Source organism: Perca fluviatilis, chromosome 3 (genome assembly GCF_010015445.1).
Source record: "Perca fluviatilis chromosome 3, GENO_Pfluv_1.0, whole genome shotgun sequence".
NCBI classification, from domain to species: Eukaryota; Metazoa; Chordata; class Actinopteri; order Perciformes; family Percidae; genus Perca; species Perca fluviatilis.
In genome coordinates, this window is record NC_053114.1 from 40353328 (window position 1) to 40377918 (window position 24591).

Consider the following 24591-nt stretch of genomic DNA (forward strand, 5'->3'; position numbering starts at 1 on the left):
TGTTTGTGTTTGAATGTTGCGTACGGGAAATTCATGGCTGAGTGGCTGTTTTCTATGAAGGGAACGTGTTGCATTAAGCTCTTTTGTGGTGATTGGTAGCTCGCTGTTGACATTTTAACAGTTGTATTTATTCTGACAGCAGGTATAGTAATAATACAAGTGCAAGCAGCCAAACCTCCTTGCTTTCCATGAGCCGCACCCTGATACACAACTCATGCACGCACGCACGCACGCAAACAAACAAACACACTTCTGTCCTGTAGGATGTAGGAGCAGTAATTAGCAATCCATGGCAAAGTCATTTTTCTCATACTCACTCATGTTCCAGCATGCTGGTGGCAGATACCTCCACTGCTAGCATACTTACCATTCACCTGTGACACACACAAACACACACACGCTCGGCCGTCCTTCTGTTGCCTCCTTCTATGCTGGACAGTCTCTACAGTGTGGAGAGAAAATTATAACTCAGCTGTCTGAAGGGGATACGCTGTATTGTCTGGGAGTTGTGATGTTTGATTTTGTGTTGTTAAACGTCATAGCGTTTGGCTAATCTTGAATGCCACTTGTCTCCTTAGACACAACACACACACATACACACACACACACACACACACCTACAGATGCATATTAAATCTTTTATTAAAGGCTCAGCCGGGTGTTAGCATGTCACACGAGTAAGTACAAGTCCTTGTTCTGTCGTTGCAGTCTTATAGTCTGGGCTAACTGTAGATTTACTTATTTAGACTCCCTCCCACATTGTTCCCTGCAGAGCTCACCAAGGCTACTGTTGTACACTGCATCTAATTTAGCACCAGCCTGCTCCCAGTGCACATCTACATCTACTGCTGTTATTCTGGGAGTCAACTAGTCATTTAGAGTGAGAGAGAACGTTGTGAAGTACAGGGAGGAGGAAAAATAACCAGGAACGTCTCACAGTCTTGTCAAGTTGAGCCTGTTGTTGGAGAGCAACAACAACAGTTTATAACAGAGGTATAGTCTACTCTGTTTGACACTCTTCTACAGTAATAACATAATTAAATAAACCCTCTTGGTGTGTTTTTGATCACTTAAATCACATAGTATATTCACAAAGTAATCCGTTTAGATTTCAGATTTTGACTTATAGATGCAAATAAACATTTGTTTCGTCTCTTTACTGGTCATAAAAAGAAATGCTGTATACAGCAGTTGTTCCAGTTGATCTACAACATTGACGTTAATGTCAAGTTTGGGGGTCAAATACATAAAAATCTATCCAATAAAACATTAATATACTGCAAATTTGTTTTGCATATATGCCAACATAATCAAAAAGTGTGTTGGGCTTTTATCGACTTCAACTTACAGGAGAACCAGATCTTTGAAACATTTGAACAATTTTGAAACAAGCTCTTATTAGAGACCTTTTTATTTTTTAAATTTAAAAGTGTAAAAATATAGTAATTTTATTATTTTTAAGTGAGAGGTATCCCTGTTTCCGATCTGCCCTCACTTATTGTGTTAATTTCGAACTTTTTAACTTAACGTTTCCTCAATCTGTTTCAAATTAAAAGCCTCCCAGCATTTCAGGGGACAGAATATCTGCAGGAATGTTTTGGTCCTTGAGAAAGCACGGCTAAGTAGAATAGAGAATCATTAATTGATCACAGTCAATCAATGAGTAAAAACAGTATTTGTGCTAAAAATAGAAACTCACAGAGCAACACAGAGGGCCCTATCTTGCACCCGGCACAGTGCGGTGCCAGGCCCGACGCAAGTGTCTTTGCTATTTTAAGACAGTCCAGCGCCCACGTCGTTTAAGTAGCAAATGCACCTGCGCCCATCTGTGCGCCCATGGGTGTGCTGGTCTTACAGGGAGGTGTGTTCAGGTGCGTTCTTGACTTATTGCTATCTTGAGGCAGCAGGAAGTGATCGCGCCATTGACCAACAGAAACCTGGTCTAAAGTCAATAACGCAGCATTTCATTGTTATTTTAACAGCGCATTAGTAAAATGTGCCTAGGCTCGTGCACAGCGCGCGCACACTATGCTTGTTACACACACAGGGTGAGCCAGCAGCACACAAACATGCAAAAGATTACAAATAAAAATATTAAGATGCAAATCCTCCATCATAATAGCAATGCGCCAAGGTACAAACGCGCCTAGCTTTTAAAGGGAATGGGAGATGATCTCTGATTGGTTTATTCCATGTTACGCCCAAAACACACCTCTGATTAATTAAGACAACTAAGTACAACCCTTTTGAACCAGAGTCACTGCAGAGCTGAAGAAGTCCTCTCAGGTCATGTTGGAGTGCAACTGAAAGTCAGTAGCGACAAGGGAGAAATTTATATTAAACTGATATGTTTTAGTTTAATGACCATGGCCTCTTTCTGTGCAGTTGGTTATCGCTCTGTAGAATTTCTTTGCTTATAGGTAAACGGTAAAACTTGACTTTAATTCCCCCCACCCCTCTCCCCCTATGTAACATTTATAAGCAATATATAAATAATAATCTAAACGCACTATGATGCCGTTTTGGGGGCAGACTAAGAAAAGAACTGAGAAAAGTTAGAAATACTAAACATAATTTTGTCCAACATAAATATTTGTATTTATTTCTCATCTTGTGACCACTTAGATTTATCTTGGGACCCACCGAGGGGTCCAGACTCCAGGGTTGGGAACCCCTCCTTTTATTTAAAAACATATTATCATTAATATTATTAATGTGTTATTAATGATTTCTTGTTGCAATTGGACTTTAAAGGTTACCTGTGGAGTTTTTTTTTTTTTTTAACCTCTAGTAGCACTATGGAGCTGATAGTCTTCTTTTTTATTATTATTATTTTTGATTATTTTTTGGGCATTTTCGGCCATAATTTGACAGGACAGCTGAAGACACGAAAGGGGAGAGAGAGGGGGAATGACATGCAGCAAAGGACGAACCCGGACCCACTGCGTCGAGGAGTAAACCTTTATATATGGGCGCCCGCTCTACCGACTGAGCTATCTGGGCGCCCATGGAGCTGATTTTCAATGAGGGGATCCTCGTTTTATTTATTTCGCCCAACGTGCATGCACGTGCACACCTGGGTGACGCAACACACAGTCCAGTGCCAATGGTTTCACACTATTCCACTGATCTACAGGTGGCTGTAGCACGCCAAGATACGCTGCAATCCGCCAACAGTAGAAACAGTTAGCTAGTAAACATGAATGTAAACTATACTGGATTTGGGGTACTTAAAAAAACAGCAATGCAAATGTTTGAGGAAGGAAATGCATTCAACACAATTGGTAGACACATTGAGTTAAACAACTTTTATTTGTTTACAAGAAAGCTCCACAGGGCCTCTTTTAGGGTACAGTACAGGTGTATATCTAGTTTCTCCTTTTGGCTGTTTGAGTCTTAGTTTTGTTGAGCATGATGAGGCAGAGACATAACACGGTTAAATATGATTTGTGTTTGAGTTATTATCAGAGACGAGTCTGTAAAAATGTTTGTCCGTCTTCTCTCCGATGAATGAGAGCCATTGTGGACGAACGGGACTGTCTGACACAGATTCCTGCCTCAGTAACTGTGTGTGTGTGTGTGTGTGTGTGTGTGTGTTGGACACACAGTCCAGTTGTGTGTGTGTGGTGTGTTGGACACACAGTCCAGTTGTGTGTGTGTTTTGTGTGTGTGTGTGTGTGTGTGTGTGTGTGTGTGTGTGTGTGTGTGTGTGTGTGTGTGTGTGTGTGTGTGTGTGTGTGTGTGTGTGTGTGTGTGTAAGAAAAAAAATGGGCAGCGGTGTGGAGAAAACAGCCCCGTTAGGCAGTGACGATGAAAACTCGAAACAGAGCACGCGTATTCTTTTACAGATGTCTTTTATGGAAATCATAAAAGCCCCCTGACCCCTCGACATACAATGCCTTATTTATATTTTATTTTGCGTTTATTAATTCTATTGTTTCACTCTTTTTAGTTATGTTAACATTTTCAGTTTCAATCAGTTTGGAGCCCTTTGAACTACACTAAACTGTGTAAAAGATGCTATGAAACAAAGGTAATTGGTAGATGTCTTGATTTTTTTGTCCTCTCTGTGTTGAGATAAGTCTGATTTGATAAATACAAAATTGTACGATTGTCAATCAGTAACTAGGCTGATTACCTAGCTTGTGAAACCTGATACCATGTCTCTCTCTCTCTCTCTCTCTCTCTCTCTCTCTCTCTCTCTCTCTCTCTCTCTCTCTCTCTCTCTCTCTCTCTCTCTCTTTCTGTGCAGTCTTTTCTGTAGCCGCCACCATTCTGTGCTGTAAGGCCAACCCCAATATGTCTTCCAATGGAGACCTCAGCGACCTGGGGAGCTCTGACAGCTTCTGGGAGGTACAGTGGGAACACACACACACACACACTTCACACATGCAGACTTATTACTAACGTTAGGAGAAAACTCTTATGGGAAGGATGGATTATTAAATTATGCACTGGACTGGTAGTGCTTGCTCACACATTATTGGCTGCATTTATATAGCAGTTTTATCCAAAGCGCTTTAAATTTTGCCTCTCGTTCACACACCCAGTGATCTACCATGTTGCTAAGCTGCTAACATTCTGGTAGCAATTAGGGGTTTAGGATCTTACCCAAGGACGCTTCGACGCGTGGGCAGGAGGAGCTGGAAAATTAACCACCAGCCCTGTGATTACAGGACAACCCGGTTCTATTTACTGAGCCACAGAATTACAAAATCAGTTACTTAGTTAACAAACAGCAGACATTACGATCTTTGTATGTGAATTATTGCACCAGCTCAGGTACAGTATTAGTCAATAGTACCCTCACTATATTTTGTACTGGTCCGGAAACGATACTACTATACCACCATGTGTTGCGTACTTGTTGAGGCTATTGGAGCAGCTGAGCGGAGCAGCCAGAGGTGGTGTTTAGATAGAGACACAGACACATAATGAGTCCCTGCTGACTGACTGCCAGCTTCACAGCCCTCCATCTGGAAAAACTACATACCTTCCACTCACTCTCTGTTCTATCTGTCCTCTTTCACTATTAGCAGTTTGTATGTATTTTAGTCTGTGTACATCATCGCTAGTCTACTAAACATACTGCCGTGTTAACATTTTGCGACACTAAATATTAGCATGTTGGTAACAAGTATTGAACTGACAAGACCAACTGATATAACAGTAGAGAAGCATTTCAATGCCCAAGTTCAGTCTTATTTCTGTTTCCTCACTTATTGTGTGTGTGTGTGTGTGTGTGTGTGTGTGTGTGTGTGTGTGTGTGTGTGTGTGTGTGTGTGTGTGTGTGTGTGTGTGTGTGTGTGTGTGTGTGTGTGTGTGTGTGTGTGTGTGTGTGTGTGTGTGTGTGTGTGTGTGTGTGTGTGTGTGTGTGTGTGTGTGTGTGCGTGTGCGGTGTGCGCGTGTGTGTGCGTGCGTGTCCCTCTGCAGCCGGGAAACTACAAAAGGACGGTGAAGCGGATAGACGATGGCCACCGGCTGTGTAATGAAATAGTCAGTTGCTTCCAGGAGAGGGCAAAGATAGAGAAGAGTTACTCCCTGCAGCTGAGCGACTGGGCCAAGAGGTGGAGGGGTGTCGTGGAGAAAGGTGAGTCAAAAAACCCAGATCATATGGGCTTGCAGGCTGCAGCAGACAACGAAAAATTTAATAACAGCATTGCTAGGCATACCCAACTATGTGATGGCAGGTGTAATGCTCAGGACCCAAGAAAGCACAGTGTCGAGTGTGAAGTTACTTGGATGAGCCGATTCTTGAGAAAGCTGCGAGCAATACCGGAGGTTGAGCAGTTGGTCCGTCCCGAACAAGCACATTTTGAACGGGCATTGCAATAGTTAAACATTTCAGTGAGTTAGTTCGCGTTCTTGACCTTGGCTCAAGAATTGACAGTTATATACACAAACGAGCCAACCTACAAGGGCGATTGGTCGCTGTTATTTTTTTTTCTTCTTCTGTTTCAAGCTAAATGGGATGGTAAGAGTGTGTCTCCTCTCCCCACTCTCGTCCCTCAGGTCCTCAGTATGGTACGCTGGAGAAAGCGTGGCACGCCTTCATGCAGGCGGCAGACCGACTCAGTGAACTGCATCTGGAGATGCGGGAACGGCTGGCGGGCGAGGACAGCGAGAAGGTGCGCAACTGGCAGAAGGATGCCTTCCACAAGCAGCTGATCGGAGGCTTCAGGGAGACCAAGGATGCAGATGACGGCTTCCGCAAAGCACAGAAGCCCTGGGTCCGCAAACTGAAAGAGGTGAGGGCTGTCTGAGTGGTTTGTTTTTTATAACACTAGATGCCTGTGTTGTATATGATCAGGCCATCTTGTGATTAATATTCCCCGGTAGTAACTGTGTTTACGTTCTTTCATTTACTTTATGATACAGAGCGACTGTGAGCTACACACAGAGATTTATAGCAACTTATAACATTATTTTGCTCTATCTCATTCCCGAATAGGAGACTACCACCTCGCAACTGATGTGTTTACATTCATTCATTCATTCATTCATTCATACATACATACAGAGCGGTTAATGCGGTGGGCAGGAGGTCTGCAGTGTAATTGCTTTGTTCGATGCTTGTTACTGTAAAGAAGAAGACTTCTGACAGTATTTCTTTAACTTCTTTAATGTCGTCTTCACTCCCAACAAATTCCATCAGCATCAGAAACATGTAGGGGAAAACACAAGCAGCCAATCGCAGTTCTTTCCATACTTAGGTGGTATCTCCACTGTCGGCGTATTCCTGACCTGCGCAGTTACGTTTTACAATACCTTGGTGCACAAATCTTGGAGCATTTCAAAAGGTCTTTTTTTTTACCTCTTCAGAACCGTTCAGATTGTTTAAAACAGCACGTAAAGATTATTAAATTGTAGCAAGATCAAACGCTGAACGTTTGTTGATGACCTTTCTAGGAGGAGATCGCAAGACCACTTACTCATTTAACTTCCAACTTACAGTTACAGTGGCATTTTACCATATATTTAATAATCTAATATGTTTATATTATGTTTGTACAAATAACATTGAACATAATTGTTGTACCTGACCTTGTTCACTATCATCAGTTTTCTCTGCCCTGCAAAATATGAGATAGCTTTGTGATTGGGAAGAGATGCTACTTTGAGAGGAGCCACTTTGTTCAAGGCTCTCAAGTAGTCATTGGCAATGAAAGTCTTTAGTCTCAGGCACCTCCACCAATGCTTGTTTAATAACTAAAAGAAAATCACACAAGTAAAAGCTAAATCTGTATCTAAGACAAAAACGAAATAGGGCAAGTTAAGATATAGTGTTAACATCTAAACAAAAAATATAAATGAAGTAATACAAGTTGTAGACAGCATTGCCAAATGAATAAAACTGAATGTGAAAAGAAAAGTAAAAAGGAATGTAGTAATGTGTATATGCATAATTAGGAGAGAATTAGAAAACTCTATATTATGTACATACGTATATCCATGTATATACATATATGTATAAAAGCTAATTATATTTGACATTATGAGTGTCGACGGTGAGTGAGTTTGTAATACTAGACTATTCAAATGTCAATGAGGAAACAAGACTGCATTTTGACAAACATAATAAGATGTGGTGAATGTCATCAGAGCTGTATTGATTGCAACAGCGTTGTGTGTGTTTGTGTGTGTGTGTGTGTGTGTGTGTGTGTGTGTGTGTGTGTGTGTGTGTGTGTGTGTGTGTGTGTGTGTGTGTGTGTGTGTGTGTGTGTGTGTGTGTGTGTGTGTGTGTGTGTGTGTGTGTGTGTGTGTGTGTGTGTGTGAAGGTGGAGGTCTGTAAGAAGACCTACCATCAGGCCAGGAAGGAGGAGTGGACGGCGTTTACCAGGGAAACGCACGCCAAGGCCGACCCGACCAAGTCGCAGGAGGAAGTCCGCAAATACACGACCCGGGCGGAGCGCTGCACCGAGGAAGCTGAGAAAGTACAAAACACATACAGTACATGCATACAGTCCCATGTGTAGTTCCACTTGTACCAGTCTGGGTGTGTCAGTGAGTCCAGAAAAAAACATACCTGTGTGTGTTTTTGAGTTATGAAACATGACCGGGCTTGTCTCCACTGTTCTCTGCTCTGCAAAAAAAAAAAAAAATAACAGCAGAGAAAAAGCTCCAGGTCCCGAAAAGGGAAATTGTCAACCGAAAACAGGGAAATCCTGAGACAAATTCAAGGTCAGCAAGTACACAAAGAGCTGCGTCAGGCAACCAAAAGACATGAAATCCAATACCATGACTCATTTGTAGAGTCTGGGAAAACAATACCTGAAAAAGCACCTAGACTTCACTGTCAGGACACACAACCAGACTGTATGTATCAGCAGCCCCTTATTGTGGTTCAGGTAATCCCTAAGCATTTTAGATGATGGGTAATTTGTTCACTTGTTAAGTTACCGCTGATTCAAATCAATCACTTCTTGATACTATTCCTCCACATTCAAATTTTTCCATGAGTTATTCACATGGAGGCTTTTATGGTGGAGCAGCAACAGGAGATGTGTTGCTTTTGTCGGTAACACTTTACTTGAAGGTATCGACCTAATCGTGACATGACACTGTCATAACTATGACATGACACTGTCATGAACGTGTCATTAACGTTATAAACAAATCATAAACGTTTCTGACTTCTTTCATTAAATGTCATTTGGTTTTTGTCATGACAAGTTGACATTGTTTGGGTTGTCTTGATTATGACAACTTGACATTAATCAAAGTGACATTACCAGAAGGTTTCTTGGTCATGACAAGTTGACATTAAATATGTTTGGGATGTCTTTGTAATGACAACTTGACATTAACCAGGATGACATTACCAGAGGATGTCTTGGTCATGACATCTTGACATAATGTCATCCTGTTTAATGTCAAGTTAAAAAAAAAATGTAATGTCAAGTTGTCATGACAAATAGATCTTCTGGTAATTTCATCCTGGTTAATGTCAAGTTGTCATTACAAAGACATCCCAAACTAATTTAATGTCAACTTGTCATGACCAAGACAAATTCTGGTAATGTCACTTTGATTAATGTCAAGTTGTCATAATCAAGACAACCCAAACAATGTCAACTTGTCATGAAAAAAACCGAACAACACTTAATGACAGAAGTCACAAACGTTTATGACTTGTTTATTACGTTTATGACACGTTCATGACAGTGTCATGTCATAGTTATGACTGTGTCATGTCATGATTATGTCTATACCTTCAAGTAAACTGTTAGCCATTTGTCACTGGGTCAGCAGCACAGACTATTGGCTATAACTTCATTTATTCATTGTATAAGTTTTGAATATGAAAGGGAGGAATAGTAGAAGAAGAAGCAGTCACACTGAGCAGGTTGTGTGAAAAGCTGCAGACGGCAGGCTCTTACTGCAGTTAGTGCAGACCACAACACCTTCAACACGTCATCAAGGTAAACAACGCTTAGCATGCCATCCTGTTGGATGGAAAACTGCACATGCTGTTTCATGATTGCGTTTGCTCGCAGTGTGGTACAAGTGTCCCAATCCTGAAAAGGGATATTATGTTTCTTAGGTACTTAGCATCAAGCATTATTTTTTTAAACTTACAGGAGTTGAGAGGATTGACACATGGAAAAAGATTTCCGGATCCGGAATTGGGTTGGCTTGTCTGTTCGCTGTAAAAAAAAAAAAAAAGCCAAATTAAGGGGGTATCTATCAAAATGATGTTCTTTTAAGTACCAAATTTCCTCTCGTTCTTGTTGCAGATCTATAAGGAAAACGCAAACAAGGAATTTGAAACTTAAAAAAAGCTGAAGAAAACCAACTTCATTTGTCTAACTCAAACTGCTCAAGTTTTCTCATTTTAGCTACAGCTGAACTTTAGGATGAATTTTTACACCAAACAAAGACGGGTGATTTTGTCCCCCATCACTTACTTTGAAATCACCCAAGTAAGGAACTCTTCATGGTCACTTACAACAGGGGGGGTGATTACAGCGACCAAAACTGATTTGTACGGACAGTATTGTTTGTATGACGATTATGCATCTAAATACTTTACATTAAACATTCTTTTTTAAATTTACAGGAGTTGAGAGGAGTAAAACAAAACAAAAAACATTTGACTCACTGAGAAGGAGATTGGTCTGGACTTGGGTTGGGTTGAAATAATTTTTTATTTTGAATACTTTTGTATTAAACATGATGTTCTTGAACATTATTGTGGTTTGGAGAAGGCGTTGGCCCACGTGGACAAGCAGGAGCACATATGCAAAAAATGCAGTTTTCTTCCTATATGAAACATTTAGCAAAGAGTCGTGCTAAATACTAAAATATTAATTCCTCATATTCAACACCTCACAGCTGAAGACCATTCCATACAGTAGATACAGCCACAGCTTCTCAGCAGCAACGGACCTGATCTAAGTGTGTACGCTGTCCACGTAGCTCAGTGTGTGCTCTGTGTGTGTTGCAGGGGAAGGAGCGCTACACGAAGGCCCTGGAGGAGCTGAACCGCTGTAACCCTCGCTACATGGAGGACATGGAGCAGGTGTTCGACCTCACCCAGGAGGCCGAGCGCAAGAGGCTGCGCTTCTTTAAAGACGTCCTGCAGGACATCCACACACACCTCGACCTGTCCGTCAAAGAAGGGTAGGAGACACACACACACACACACACACACACACACAGACACACAGACACACAGACACACACACACACACACACACACACACACACACACACACACACACACACACACACACACACACACACAGTGATTAGGTGATGGTGAAGGCATGCAGAACGTCAAGGTTTGAATGTGTGTGTGACCATGTGTCTATGTACACAGGGCTTAATAGAAAACTCATGCAGTTGTCCATTAACTATTGACCTCTCATTCTATTTGAACAAGCCACTGTTACCATGGTAACCACGATTGGTAAAGTCCGACCAGATCTTTGTTCAAATATTGAACAAAAACTTCATCCTTAATTAACTCTTTGAACAGGAAGTGATGAGATTTGATAGGAATGTACTTGGAAAAAGTCCACCCAGTGACTTGTTTGTCTTTTGTTTCTTACAGGTTTACGTTACAGTAATATGTCTAAAATCAAAGTCAACAGTAAAGTTGAAGTATAGAAGAGACTGTTCAGGATCCTAATGAAAGACCACCTGTCCTCCTACAGTGAACTCGGTCTAAACCCAAACTCCAGACTCACAGACTGAGCTCTGTCATTACCTGAAGTGAATTACGAGGGCACCTTTTTAGCTTGCGATGCCAGTGGCCAGAGGCCTTATGTTTTTGGGTTGTCCGTCTGTCCCAATACAAGAAAAAGTCTAAAGTATTTGACGAAATTCCTCAACTGTGAAGCATACAGTTAGTGGAATATTGAGTTTTGACCCTGGAGTAGTTTGACAAAGAACTGTTGGAGCCGTCACAATTTACAAAATTCATCCACTTTGGAAGTTCGTGAGATGTGGCTGAAAGCTCCACATAAAAAGCTAGTGAGTGTAAAAATAAAATAAAAATTGGTGGAATGTTTCTATAAACTTACAATTTTATTCTTAGATTTGCATTTGGACAAACTATTCATATAACTTCCAGACCTGTGCAAAAATGTCCCACTACATATCACAGGGTTTGGAAAGCATTAGCTCCTTGATGTGTTTTCGAAGGTTTACTGTATATGTATTTATGTAAAAGTATTTCCGGCCTCCAGCCTGTTTTCTGTTGAATACAGTCAACAGGCTTTAAGAGGAAGTCCAGTGTCCAAACAGCCATCAGTCATTTACCTGCAGCTCCTGGGAAGGTTGGATGTAGATGAATAGATGCAAGTTTTTCCTTCATATCACCTCTGAGTGTAAACAAGCCAGCAAGGAGCTGATACGTCTAACTAGAAAATATGCACATACAATAGTCTTATCTGGAATTCCACCTTTTTAAATAGAGGCTTGAGGATTTTAAAGGCCCAGCACCCGGAATACACAGTATAATCAGTAACGCTAACATACAGTGTAATTGTGTGTACAGTACAGTGTATTCCTGGCACACTGCGGATTTTGCTTTGTTTGCATTCTACATGCCACATTTTGGCCAAATCGGTACGTTCTGCTAATATAGTAGGTGGTCTTGAATACAGCCATTGTCTTGGTTTTACAGCAACCTAATTGTTTTGATTCACTCTCTGTGGTCTCATCAAACTTGTTTCCAGCAGTAGCGTGAAGCTGTTTTTAGCAAAAACGTTCTGATAAACCCACTGAACATTACCTGCTCAGCAGCAAACAGCAGACAGACACAGTTAGAGACGAGCTGGTGAACATAGTAAATTTTTAGCAGCTTTTACCAGCTAAAGAGACCTCAGGAGTTGGGAGGAGAGCAAAACTGCTGAGCTAAAGCTAAAAGTAGAATGAACATTGAACTCCCATTCATCAGATGGCCAGATCAAATGAATGTTAATGTTGCTCTGTGACTGCTGATGTGTAAATAAGAGCTGCAACTAATTAATCGGACTATAATTTTCTCGATTAATCGTTTAGTCTATAATATGACGGAAAATATTATACAGTTTATGTAAGGTCTGAGATGAAGTCATCAAATGTCTTGTTTTGTCAAACCAACAATCCAAAACTCAATTACATTCAGTTTACTATCATATAAGACAAGGAAAATCAGCTTTAAATTAGCTGGGGAACATAATGTAGTGGGGCATTTAATAGCTATAGAGACAGCTACGTCCCTTAGAAGTTAATGGAGACCATTGAGAATATTGGACTTCATCACATTCCTCAAGTGAACACAAACGTGACTTCACAATAATGCTAATGTTGCTCCATGTCAGTCTAATGTGTAAATGAAACACGTTCAATACAACCATACACCTCTTCAAAAGAGGATAATATGTCAATGTTGTTTACAGCTAGTTCTGCTGCCACAAAGTGACCAAAAAATCAATGAATGCAGCTTTTAACTAAATAACGCAGCAGTCACGTTGATGAGATAACCAAAGGCTGAACTGTTCTCTACTAGTGGCTCTGTCAGTAATTTTTAGATACCATCTGTGTTTTTTGGCCACTTAGGGGCAGAGGAAAGTAGTAAACGCAACACTGACATTTTGTCACCTTGATAAACTTGTTGGCAAACAGTTTTCCTATTTACACTGTCAACAGTGCACCTGATGGGCGCCCGGAAAGCTCAGTTGGTAGAGCGGGCGCCCCTATATATATATAGAGGTTTACGCCTCATCACAGCGGGTCCGGGTTTGACTCTGACCTGCGGCCCTTTGCTGGATGTCATCCCCCTCTCTCTCCCCTTTCATGTCTTCAGCTGTCCTGTAAAAGTAGAGGCCGAAATTGCCCCAAAAAGTATCTTTTCATATTCATATCATTCATATTCATGTTCATGTTCATCTTTTTTTGGTCTCTACCAACTCCTGAGGGAAATATCTGTCACTTAAGCTGCTTAATACTACACTACAGTATGTCCACAAGCTCGTCTATAACTGTGTCTGGTATTTGCTAGTCTATAGCCTTCGCTTTCTTTTGTTTTTTTTCAAAGAGCTTTATTCAAGGTTTTACAAATTACAAATTATAGGTTACATTTAAAAATACATTTGGCCACGTTAAAACAATCAATATAAACAATACAACAATTACCAACATTTAACAAAATGTGCAGATTGAGCTTAAAGTGCATCCAGAGCATGGAGAGTCTGATAAAGTGCAAATAGTCTTTTGTAAAGTGCGTAGAGTCTTTTATAAAGTGCATTTAAAGTCTTTCAAAAAGTGCTGAGGTTCACAAGTTCAAGGTGTCCCAAGGAAGGAACTGTTTTCTATCAAGGGTTCTTCTTCTCTTGAGCTCAGTGAGCACTTGTTTGCACACTTAATCGCTACTTATGAAAGTCTGATGTATAGTCATACAACATCTAGATTTCCACAGCTTCAAACAAACAATACATATGATTACTTGTAGTAGTTCCTTTTGTTTCTCTGATAGAGATTCATCAACCAACCTTCGCTTTCCACTTCCGGGATTGCTCTGGTGCTGCAGAAAATTCCACCAGATGCATGTGTTTTCCGTTTCCTTCCGCTTTCTTTGTGTTGGAATTTTAAATTCGGTGGATTTATGAGGACTACTGTTGACTGCTCCTCATATCGCTGCATGGTGAATTGAGACAGCTAGCTAGACTATCTGTCCAATGTGAGTTTTTTTCTCGCACGACTATTTTGCAGCGGCTCTGTGCAGAGTTTAACACCGCCCATGACAATTCTGATTGGTTTATAGAAATGCCATTAAACCAGAGCACGTTTTCCCTCCTATCCCCAAATGCAGTGTGGAGTAGCCAGACCCTCCATCAGCGCGCTTTGGAGGAGGGTCTGGCAAAGCGAGACTAGCTATTCGCTCATGCAGGTATTGTGTACGTGTGTGTTTGGAGCATTTTTGACGCTATGAGAGCAATGAGGGTGAACCAGAACAGTTAAGTTGCAACCAGTCAGATAAACAAAAGCTGAAACTATAAATCTCCATAAAGCCGAGGGGAGCTGCAGATTCAGGTGATTATTCTTTGTATCTTCATCACGGTGAGCGAACCCTTTCACATTGTTGCATTGTCTGATAATTCATCAGGGAAATTAAAATATGACACATTGAATTTTTAAAGCCCAGTTCGGTCGAGACTATAGCTTTTAATTATGAAAGAGGACCGTGATCTATAGATGCTTGCTACGGTTGCATTTCTAGTAGTGATGAAACAAAATCTGATTTGCTGCTTTGGTCTAACACCGCTCCCTCTCTTCAGTCTTGCTCACGTTCGCAGGCGCTCGTTGAGCCTCCGCCCAAAACTATGCCAATTTCGATCAGGTGAGAGTTTGTAACGGACTTGATCAGCTGACTTTGCTATGAGTTGATTGGCTGTCGAAACAGGTGATTTCACACGCTCTAAAACCAGCCACTGGCCATCAGCTGGCTTGAATCGAGCTGAGACGGGCTGGTTCAGACCGTTTTTCCCTTCCAACGTTCTAAAACGGTTTCGTCTCGTCGCGAATCTTTGGTCTGAACTGCGCTTAAGACACCAAAAAAAGTTTCCTTTTTTTAAAAGATTCCTAATTTGAAGTGTTTAAAGTGTTTAAAGTTTAAAGAGTGATTAGAAAAATCATCATGACAAACTTTATAGGACACCAAGTCCGACAAAAGAATGTTAAACTTGAATTTAAAATCTCTATTGACCGAACTAAAGGAGGAGGAGGAGGAGGAGGGGTTACAGTAGATGTGATGATTGACAGTCACTTTGCCCAATAGGTTCAAAGGCCTGCACCGGGACCTGGGTCAGACCATCCAAGCAGCCAATGACACCGAAGATCTCAGATGGTGGAGGAACACCCACGGACCGGGCATGAGCATGAACTGGCCACAGTTTGAGGTGTGGAGACACACACACACACACATTCTCACACACTCTCACACACGCTCACACTCTTTAATTCACTCTTGGGATTATTTATACAACTTCATTCATTGATTTAGTTTTTCTTCAAACATCTTATTGAAAACAAGAGTACTGCACAGTACTATCGTTCTGTGTGTGCGTGTGTGTCCAAGAGACAGACTGAATATTAAACAGGCTACCAGTGAAAGCCTTGTTGTGTGACTGAGACCTCTGAGTGGGGTCAGGAATGTCTGAACACACACACACAGATATATTTCATGTAGATGTTTGTGGAAATCTACAGATTTTACTACAGCTCTGCAGACCTGCAGGCCACCGAGGACAAACAAATATTTACAGATAAGACAAAACAGAAGTACAAATGATTGTTTCTTCACAGACTTTAATGGAACAGTTCTACATTTTGAGATATACGCTGGTTTGCTTTTGATTAAACCACTCTCATATCTGCACAATAGGTTAAATATGAAGCCGCACTTGCTTAAATTAACGTTAAGACTGGAAAACGGGGGAACAGCTTGCCTGGCTCTGTCTGCAGGTCACAAAATCAGCGTTCCAACTCCTGTAAGGCTCAATAACTAACACGTTATATCTCATTTGTTCAATCTGTACGTAACTAAAGCGTAAAACATCTTATTCTTTTATGTACATCTCGACCGAGCCAGGCTACGTTATGCTAAGCTAAGAAAACAATTTAAAATCTACCTTTTGCACAGTTTTAAGCGAATACTTCAAATCAGTTTGTGGTAACTTTTGCTTTCAATAAGCCCTTTTAATCCCAAAGTTAAAAATGGAAGAAAGTGTCAGTTTTTTTATTTCCTGAGAGGTTTTGTGAATTCCACCAGAGGATGAAATAACAGATTGTAATCAAAGACACACAGGTTTTTACCACACCCCTTTGTTTCTGATTCACAATGACGGAATCGTTGTATTGTCCTATTTTCTGTCGGCAGACTTACTTTTCAAGTCATAATAGAGATACAATCATTGGGATTCCTGCCCTCCACTTTATCTTTGGCAGCGCCACACTGACTGTGTGCACGTGTGTGCGCTGTCCACACCTGGATCCTTGAATCATACGAAAGAGTTGACATATAACACTCAAAAATGCAGCAGCTGGACCCCCAGAAAGTCTGTTTGAAGGTTTCAGATTTCAGTTTTCAAATCCATTTTGTCTGTTCTCAGCATTTGATGTGTGTGAGTAAAGATTATTTTGGCCATGTTCAAACCAAGCCTGTCAAGTGCTGAGTGCTGATGCTGAACAAAATTCAGTCAATTCAGAGCTGAAGCGTTGTTCATTTCTGGTTACAAAGAAGTACATAAAATAGTAATTAAACAGAGTAATATAATTAAAAGATAGTAAAATAAAAAGAAAATACAAAGTACATAAAAACAGTGTACAAACTAGAGATGTACTTCCAGAATTGAAAGTGTAGTAGGAATAGAGTGCAAGTTTTAGAGCTCAATCATAGACGCATGAAAAGACAAATGTTTTTAACTTTTTTTCATTTCAATTCCTACATTTGGCTCACATGTAAGTTTTTCTTTGTTCTATATGCATGCGGCATAACAGCCAAATGCTGCTTTACCATGTTTAGTTTAGACTAGTGCTGTCAAACGATTAAAATATTTAATCGCGATTAATCGCATTAATGTCATAGTTAACTCGCAATTAATCCGCAAATAAATGTCCCTTGATTTCTTTTTGTCCCATTATTATTATAAACACATCACTTTGGTCTTGTCAATGGAACCATTTGACAACTTTTTAAAAGTAAACTTTACATTCATAATCTTATTGGCATCCATTTCGGCGTCTCGCGCACGCCATCCACCCAAAACGTAATGTTAGCCTACTACTCTTTGGCCGGCTCGCAAGCCCAAACAAGTGTGTGCGGCGTGCCTGTTGATTTGTTTCCGGTCTAGCTAGATCCGGTGTGGTGTTGTAGTTTTTCTAACGTTACTAGTTGTTGCAACAGCATGTGAAAAAATAAATAAATAAAATAAACGCCGTTAAAATGGGTTTGCGTTAACTGCGTTTAACTGACAGCACTGGTTTAGACTCTGGGCTGTTGTCATGAACCAGCTCAAATATATGACAAAAAAATGGACACCACACATAATTACGGATTCAATTAACAGCAATATATTTAACCCATATTAAACCATACTTGAAAAATTATCAAACTTGTATTTCAGTTTAATCAGCGGTGTAGTGTGTCCATGGGTGTTGGCGATTCTGTGGAAAGCAAAGCTAATAGAACTCAAAGGACAAACACACCAAAAACAAACCCTGCTGGCTGTGAGGACAGAGAGAGAGAACTGCATATCCAGCCCTCTTCAGTAGGGGAGGAGTGGATTCCAGTGTGGCTCATCCTCCTGCCACACCTCTGCCACTCGGACTGCCTCCTAAACAGCTGACAGGGAAAATACCAGGCCCCCATGAACAGCGCTCGGCCTTTCCGCTGATTTTGTCCAGTGGCCACTGGACAACGAGGATTTTCCTCACAGGCCACCATTGTAAAAGAGACATAAAACTGCTGCTAGGACAACTCAAACTGCAAACGGGGACGGTCACTGTTATGACTCTTTTTATTCTGAATTTTTAATCCTGGACTTTTTAAATTTGAAAAGTAGGCCGGACGGAAGGAAACTTATCTTTTTTGTTGATGAATAGGAATAGAAATGAACGAGGCTTCGCCATGAATGTTGTATACAAGTCTTATAATACATCCATGGAAAATACCAAAGAGACACCCACAGAGTGGCTCATCACAGCTGTCCTTGTTGACCTGAGTCCATGGCTCTAAGAGCCCTACTTGGTTTGTATTCTTTTAGCATATCACATATATTCTCTGGGCCCAAACCACTCAGTGATTTATAGATTAGTAGCAACACTTTAATATAGTTTATTTAACCAGAAGAAACTTTTATTATTGGTCACACACAATCGTACTGTACAATCTAGTGAAATTCTGAGCCATCCTAAGCATTAGGAGCAGCGGACAGCCACATAGCGTCCGCGGAGAAACTTGGGGTTCAGTGTCTTGTGGAACCGCCAATCTTGTGGTTGAGGGCCGACCCTGTCTACCTCGGAGTCACAGCCAGCTAACTGTGAGCCAGTGCAAAGACCTCAGAACTGGAGTAATGTGCTTGGTTTGTCCTGGTTAATATTCTAGCAGCAGAATTCTAAACAAGCTGCAGCTGCTAATGGTTTCTTTGAGGAGACCAGTTAAGAGAAAGTAGTCCACCCTACTGGAAATATAAGCATGGATGAGCTTCTCTTAGTCATGTTTGGACACCAAACCCATACTTCTTGCTAAAACCCTTGATTTTGGCTATATTTTAAGATGATAGAAGGCTGTTTTAGTAATTGCTTCGATAAGGCTGGTGCAAGGGAGATCTGAGTCTATTAGAACGCCAAGATTTTGGACTTGGTCTTTGGTTTTTAGAGTGTCATGTGCTGTTTTACACTTGTTTTTTCTTGAGTAACATTAGCCGATTCCGGGCTGCAGGAAATTCTTTGACATGTTATATGGACTTCCCCCAGCTTCAAAGTGTTTTAATGTGGTGGTTGCATTTTGCCATATCACTCGGTCTGATTTGCCACATTGTAAGCACACGTGTACATTGACCTGTGTGTGTGTCAGTCTGATCTTTGCCTTCAGGAATCTATAAGCTGATTTGAAAAGTATGTTTCTTAAGGAATCTTAGAATCAGTAACCGTTAATCCCTACTCCTCAGTTTTCCCCTTTAACACACTATTATGTAGTTTGCAAGCAGTTATAAGGAAATGTTTTTTAGTGTTCATTAATGTACTGTATTTGTCAACATTCATAACTATTTAGCTTCCACAGGTTTTCCAGAATTGAAAAATAAGAGTAGAGAAAGAAAGGGGGAGATGTTGGCAGAAAGAAATGAGTCTCTTCTGTTCTCTGAGGAATCTCCTGGCATTCCCACAACGCTGCTCACACGCAAACAGAGAGCCATTGTCCCAACACATACACACACATTTGTCTTTCTGTACTTCTGAGGACTTTCCGTTAACTACATTCATTCATAACTCCAACCTGAACTTCTCTGCTGCATACTTATACCTTAAAAATGTAAGGCTTTTAAAGAGAGAGGAGCAGTAAAAGGACCTCACTTTATCTCCTCTTTGTGTGTGGTGTCATTTTATGCTTGTGAGGCCATTTGGTCCACACACACACACACACACACACACACACACACACACACACACACACACACACACACACACACACACAAGCGCAAACCTCCTGTAGTGCTGATAGCTTGGAGGTTGTTCTGTGCTCCACTAAGACTGTAAATAACAGTAACTGTATCCCTAGCCACCTACTTCTGTCAGCAGCCTGTTATTATGGCCAAAGTGCGTCTTTCTGTGTGTGTCTGTGTGTGTGTTTGTTTTTGTCTGGCTGTGATCCAGTCAGACTCCATTGATTATCTACCACAGGACAGGACTGATCATTAAATGGCCACTAAGACAGAAAAACACGTGGATGCAAATTCACTTTTTTGCTAACTCCGGCATTCTATTTTATACTGACGGATGTTCATTAATCACATTCATTGCTCTACCCCTATCAAATAAATAAATTTACTTATTGTATTTGCAACATATTTTGTCACAGCAGGTGTTTTTGTTTTGTTGTCATTGTAATTTTAATTTATTATCATTTTTCAATAATAAGCTTACTGTATATCCGATTATTTTCTTCTATATTAGAAAATGCTGCAGTGTACAATATGATTATAAATCCTCTGAATGGAATATAAATTAAACTAAACCAACTACAACTGGCTACTAGCTGTAACATATCAAGATATTTATCAATCGACAGTGTTTAACTCTTCTCTTGTCTCTGTACGATTATGTAGTAACTTGTTCAACTCGCGCAGTCGTGTCTTTCCATTCACTTTATATGTAATCACGCTGCATCTGTCTGTACATGCAGTTAAAACATGTATATGGCCTGTTGTAATTAAGTGATAGGACAGCTAGGTGAGAAAGGGGAGAGAGAGGGGGAAGACATGCAGGAAATTGTCATAGGTCGGATTCAAACCCTGGACCTCTGCGTGGAGGCATAAACCTCTCAGTATATGTGCGCCTGCTCTACCCACTGATCCAACCCGGCCACGGGTCAGAATTTTAAAACAAAACTACACAACTGAACAGCAGCAAAATCCCTGAGAGTATTCAATTGAGCAATGTTTCATTTTATTGTGTGTGTGTAGGAGTGGTCTCCGGAGGCGAGTCGCTCCATCAGCAGGAAGGAGCGAGGCGGACACTCTGAGGACAGCGTGGTCACCCTCACCAACATCGTCTCCTCGGGTGGAACTGAGGTCCCGCCGAGTCCCATCACCCTGGACAGCAGGTAGGAGGACACCTCCACGTCCGCTGCAGACTAACTACAACCCTCATTATTTCATTATTGGACTCGATCCGACACCTAGTTTTATTTGCTCTGTTTATCGGAGTAAGCCGTGAAGTATAAACCTGAGCTGTATCACCCTTTCCCAGTGTACATACACACACACAGATGCATAATATATACATGTGGGTTTGAGTCTGTGGGTGTGTTACAGACGAATATAGAGGCAGCATGTAGCATACAGAGCATGTAGTTTACTTTGTTTGTCGTCACAGTTTGGTTTGTAGTCACCCTGAGGAGTTAACATCCTGTACATAATGCACTCTAATTAGCAGCTAGAAAGGTGTGGGTGTGTTGTGTGTTAGAGACTTTGTTACTGGATTTAGCCTCTGTACAAACTCACCTCCCAGCAGTACATTTTCTCAAAAGCAAAAGATATTTGACAGGAAGTCATTGGCTCTATTTCTTCATCTAATCCCATCACGCTGCTGCTGGCGGTGCTCCATGAACACACCGTCCTTCAACTGTAGCAAATCTCTAAAAAGTCTTAGAAAACATCCACATTTTGAATTTTAAAGACTGGAGGAATGGCCTGGGGGGCCACTGGACTGGTTGTCTCGGGGTGGGGGGGGGAGCAACCTAAACCTGCTGCAAAGCTGCCGTACCGGTTTATATGTGTGTGTTCTTGGAAAACAACAGGTTTCTTTTGCGATTGAGGCAGGAAGCAATCACATTAAACTCCACCAAATAATAGAGGTGTGACGAGATCTCGTCCCATGACCTCTATTGTGACTTTCTGTGCCGCCATTAGCAGCTTCCTGCTCGTCTGTTATTTTGTCCTGGTTTCCAAACTAAGACTGGTCTTCATCTGTGAGCTCGCTGTCATTCCATAAACTCACGATGGTGCCTGAACGTCTACCACTCAGACATTTTCACACACTCGCTTCTCCACTGGACATCCGTGATGACGACGGCTGTGGTTGCCAGGGGATGTGTGACGTAGCTACTGAGCCTCTCTTAGTTTATTTACAACACCTCAGTTGGGGCACATTAAGTTTAAAGGGGTACACGTGATGCACGGTAACCCAGGGAGATGGTCGAGCAACTAAAAAAACTGAGAAAACCATGCTGCAGCCAAACTAAATTAACTTTATTATATGTTGTGCTTAAAAAGAGTGTATAGAATAGACTTTATAGTCATTGCATAAGCTTGTGTACAATGAAATTTGCTGTGCCCTACCCGAATATAAAAGTAATAAATACACACAAAAATACTCATACACGACATACACTCATTCACAGTCATTCCAATCAATAAATATATGAATAAGCATTTTAAGCATGGAAACAGTATTGCACGCCTAGTTCATGACACAAAGGTTGGGAAATCAAAATGGCTCTTGGATAAAAACTGTTCCTCAGTCTGGAGGTGTGAGCTTTGAGTGCACCATGTGTTGAGCAATGATTGTACGTTTCTATAACTTGATGCTGCATTCAGGTGCTGGTGAAACCGGGAACAAGTTGATTTTTATGTCAAAGAAACATAACTAACACTTGGCAGAAATTTCGGACTCTGTATCTTTGCGTCTGCCTGACTTTGTGTGACTCCTCTCTCAGGGTGAAAGATTATTCGTCGGACTGGTCAGATGAGGAGATTCCTAAGAAGGGGCTGGCGCAGAACGGCGTGGGGGAGGCGGAGGACGAGGAGGATCAGGTAGAGGCGGTGCGAGTCAGAGCGCTCTATGATTACGTGGGCCAGGAGGCCGATGAGCTCAGCTTTAAAGCAGGTATTAACACTTACTAATGCTTATAGAGGGGGAGGCATCACAGCGGGGGTTTTTGATTTTTGGTTTGATTGATCGGTTTTAGTGTTATGACTTCTGTCGTTTCATTAAATGTGCAAAGCGAAAAGTTTTATAGCTGCATTAAAAAACCATGAAGGATAAAACTTACAGTGATGGAGGAAGTATTCAGATGTTTTGCTTAAGTAAAACTAGCAATTTGAATCTGAATAGAAAAGTTCAACATGCAATACTTGAGTAAAAGGCGAAAAGTACGGACATCAAAATATACTTAAAGTACTAAAAGAACTCAATGCTATTTTTCCAGACAGTAGTCTGTGTGTTTGATGTTACTTGAGCTCTGTTACTGGTTACTTACCTGTTAGCAGGTACTTTTTTTCATAATGTAAAATCAAAAAAGACGAGGCGAGTCGAGCAGGTACCATGTAATAGAAAAGCGCCATTTATAAGTGTACCGACAGTTTATTAAAAAGAGAGTTTAGAAAGACAGTACCGTTCTTGTATACAGGCAGGCGCCATCTTGGGACAACAGTCATGACCAGTCGAACCCCGAACGCCTTGTAACCAGTAACCAGTAACAGAGCTCAAGTAGGGCGTTCGTGTTTCAAGCTGCAAACCCATCCGATCAGCATGAAAACATGTCCCAGAGAATGGTCGACTCGGTACACGTGTTATTAACCCCTAGGGGTTTTTTTTGCGACAGATTATTCCTTTAACAAGTGATCTGCAGATGTTCATGAAATTACAGCTTCACGAACATAAATGCGCTCACGTCCCTAGTAGAAAAATAAGTTTATATTTTAGAGCCTGAACATTTCTGAAAAGATACTTCTTAATTTTTTTCTAATTTCTTTTTGTTCACCTGTGATGCCTCTCGTCTTGACACATTTGCACACGCACACACCCACTCATGTCAAACACATTGTTTCAGACATGAGTGCTGATGATCAAATGCAGTAAAGCTGTGATGTGGTGGGGGACAGCGTTTACATCTTTCCTCTGCATGTCAGTCAGCGCTCTGACCGGTCGAGCTGGTCGCTGGAAGTTCATGGATCTGGCTTTTAATGATTCTGAGTCACAGAAACGTCTCATCTTTGGTAAAAGAAATACAAAAAAAATTGAAGTTAAACTTTGAACTTTGCAGCTGTAGTGGATTAAATAAAACCTTTTTGAAAAGCTGGACATGAAAGCTGATTCCTCATTGGGCTGCCGTCTGTGTTTAGTGTGTCAAGAAATGGAGAAAAAATAACTTCTTGACATGGAACAAGTTTTACTTCTTTGAACACAAGACAATATTTCTCATCTTATGAAAATATATTTCATAATTAAGACTTGAAACCGTCTTATTTCTGCGATTGGATCCTTATTGCGAAAGTTTCAAATGAAGTTTCACTTCTTTGAACACTAAAAGTATTTCTCTTCATCTCTAAATTATATATATAATTTTTCATAATCAAGATATAAAGTTCTTTTTTCTGTGACTTAAAAAGTATCATTATTGGCAAAGTTTCAAATGTAAAGTGGCTGATAACAGGAGAACTGTGTGTTTCTGCTGTAACTCTGCATGATGTGTGACAGATGTGACAGATGTGAAGTGTGAGCAGCTTCACATCATCTGGTCGGTTCTGGAGAAAAAGAAAAAGCATTTTATAACGTGTTTCAGAACTGACAGTTGATGCTTTTATTTTGATGGAACAATCTCCTGCTGTAGTTTCTCTTTTAGTGTGGAATGAAAAAACTAAAGCTTTATTAAATACTCACACAGGTGTTCTTGTTGGAAATAAACCCTTCTCGGAGGGGTTTTCTCTTCCCGATCCACTGGATGTTTGATATATCAAGAACGCTAATTGAATGCTAATATAGTAAAGAAACAAATGTTCAAAAGGAAGAAAGTTTGGGGAAAACGCACACATCAACATTCTTTGTTGTTTGATGAATCGGTGTCATCAGACATACAGTATTCACCATATAGACATGAAA

General features: G+C 40.8%; 1 protein-coding gene across 3 annotated transcripts in view; it reads left to right on the plus strand.

Annotated features, from left to right (window-relative positions):
- Positions 1-24591, plus strand: part of pacsin3 (protein kinase C and casein kinase substrate in neurons 3) — a 46153-nt gene that overhangs the window by 17547 nt on the left and 4015 nt on the right. For 2 of the 3 annotated variants that reach the window (XM_039794743.1, XM_039794744.1), the window contains 8 exons: positions 4253-4353; positions 5434-5590; positions 6013-6248; positions 7779-7934; positions 10448-10623; positions 15269-15389; positions 20673-20812; positions 22427-22596. In XM_039794743.1, coding sequence (XP_039650677.1) covers positions 4300-4353; positions 5434-5590; positions 6013-6248; positions 7779-7934; positions 10448-10623; positions 15269-15389; positions 20673-20812; positions 22427-22596 — 1210 coding nt within the window. In that variant the 5' untranslated portion in view covers positions 4253-4299. The remainder of the gene's footprint in view (positions 1-4252; positions 4354-5433; positions 5591-6012; positions 6249-7778; positions 7935-10447; positions 10624-15268; positions 15390-20672; positions 20813-22426; positions 22597-24591) is intronic. The other variant, XM_039794745.1, reaches the window with a different exon arrangement.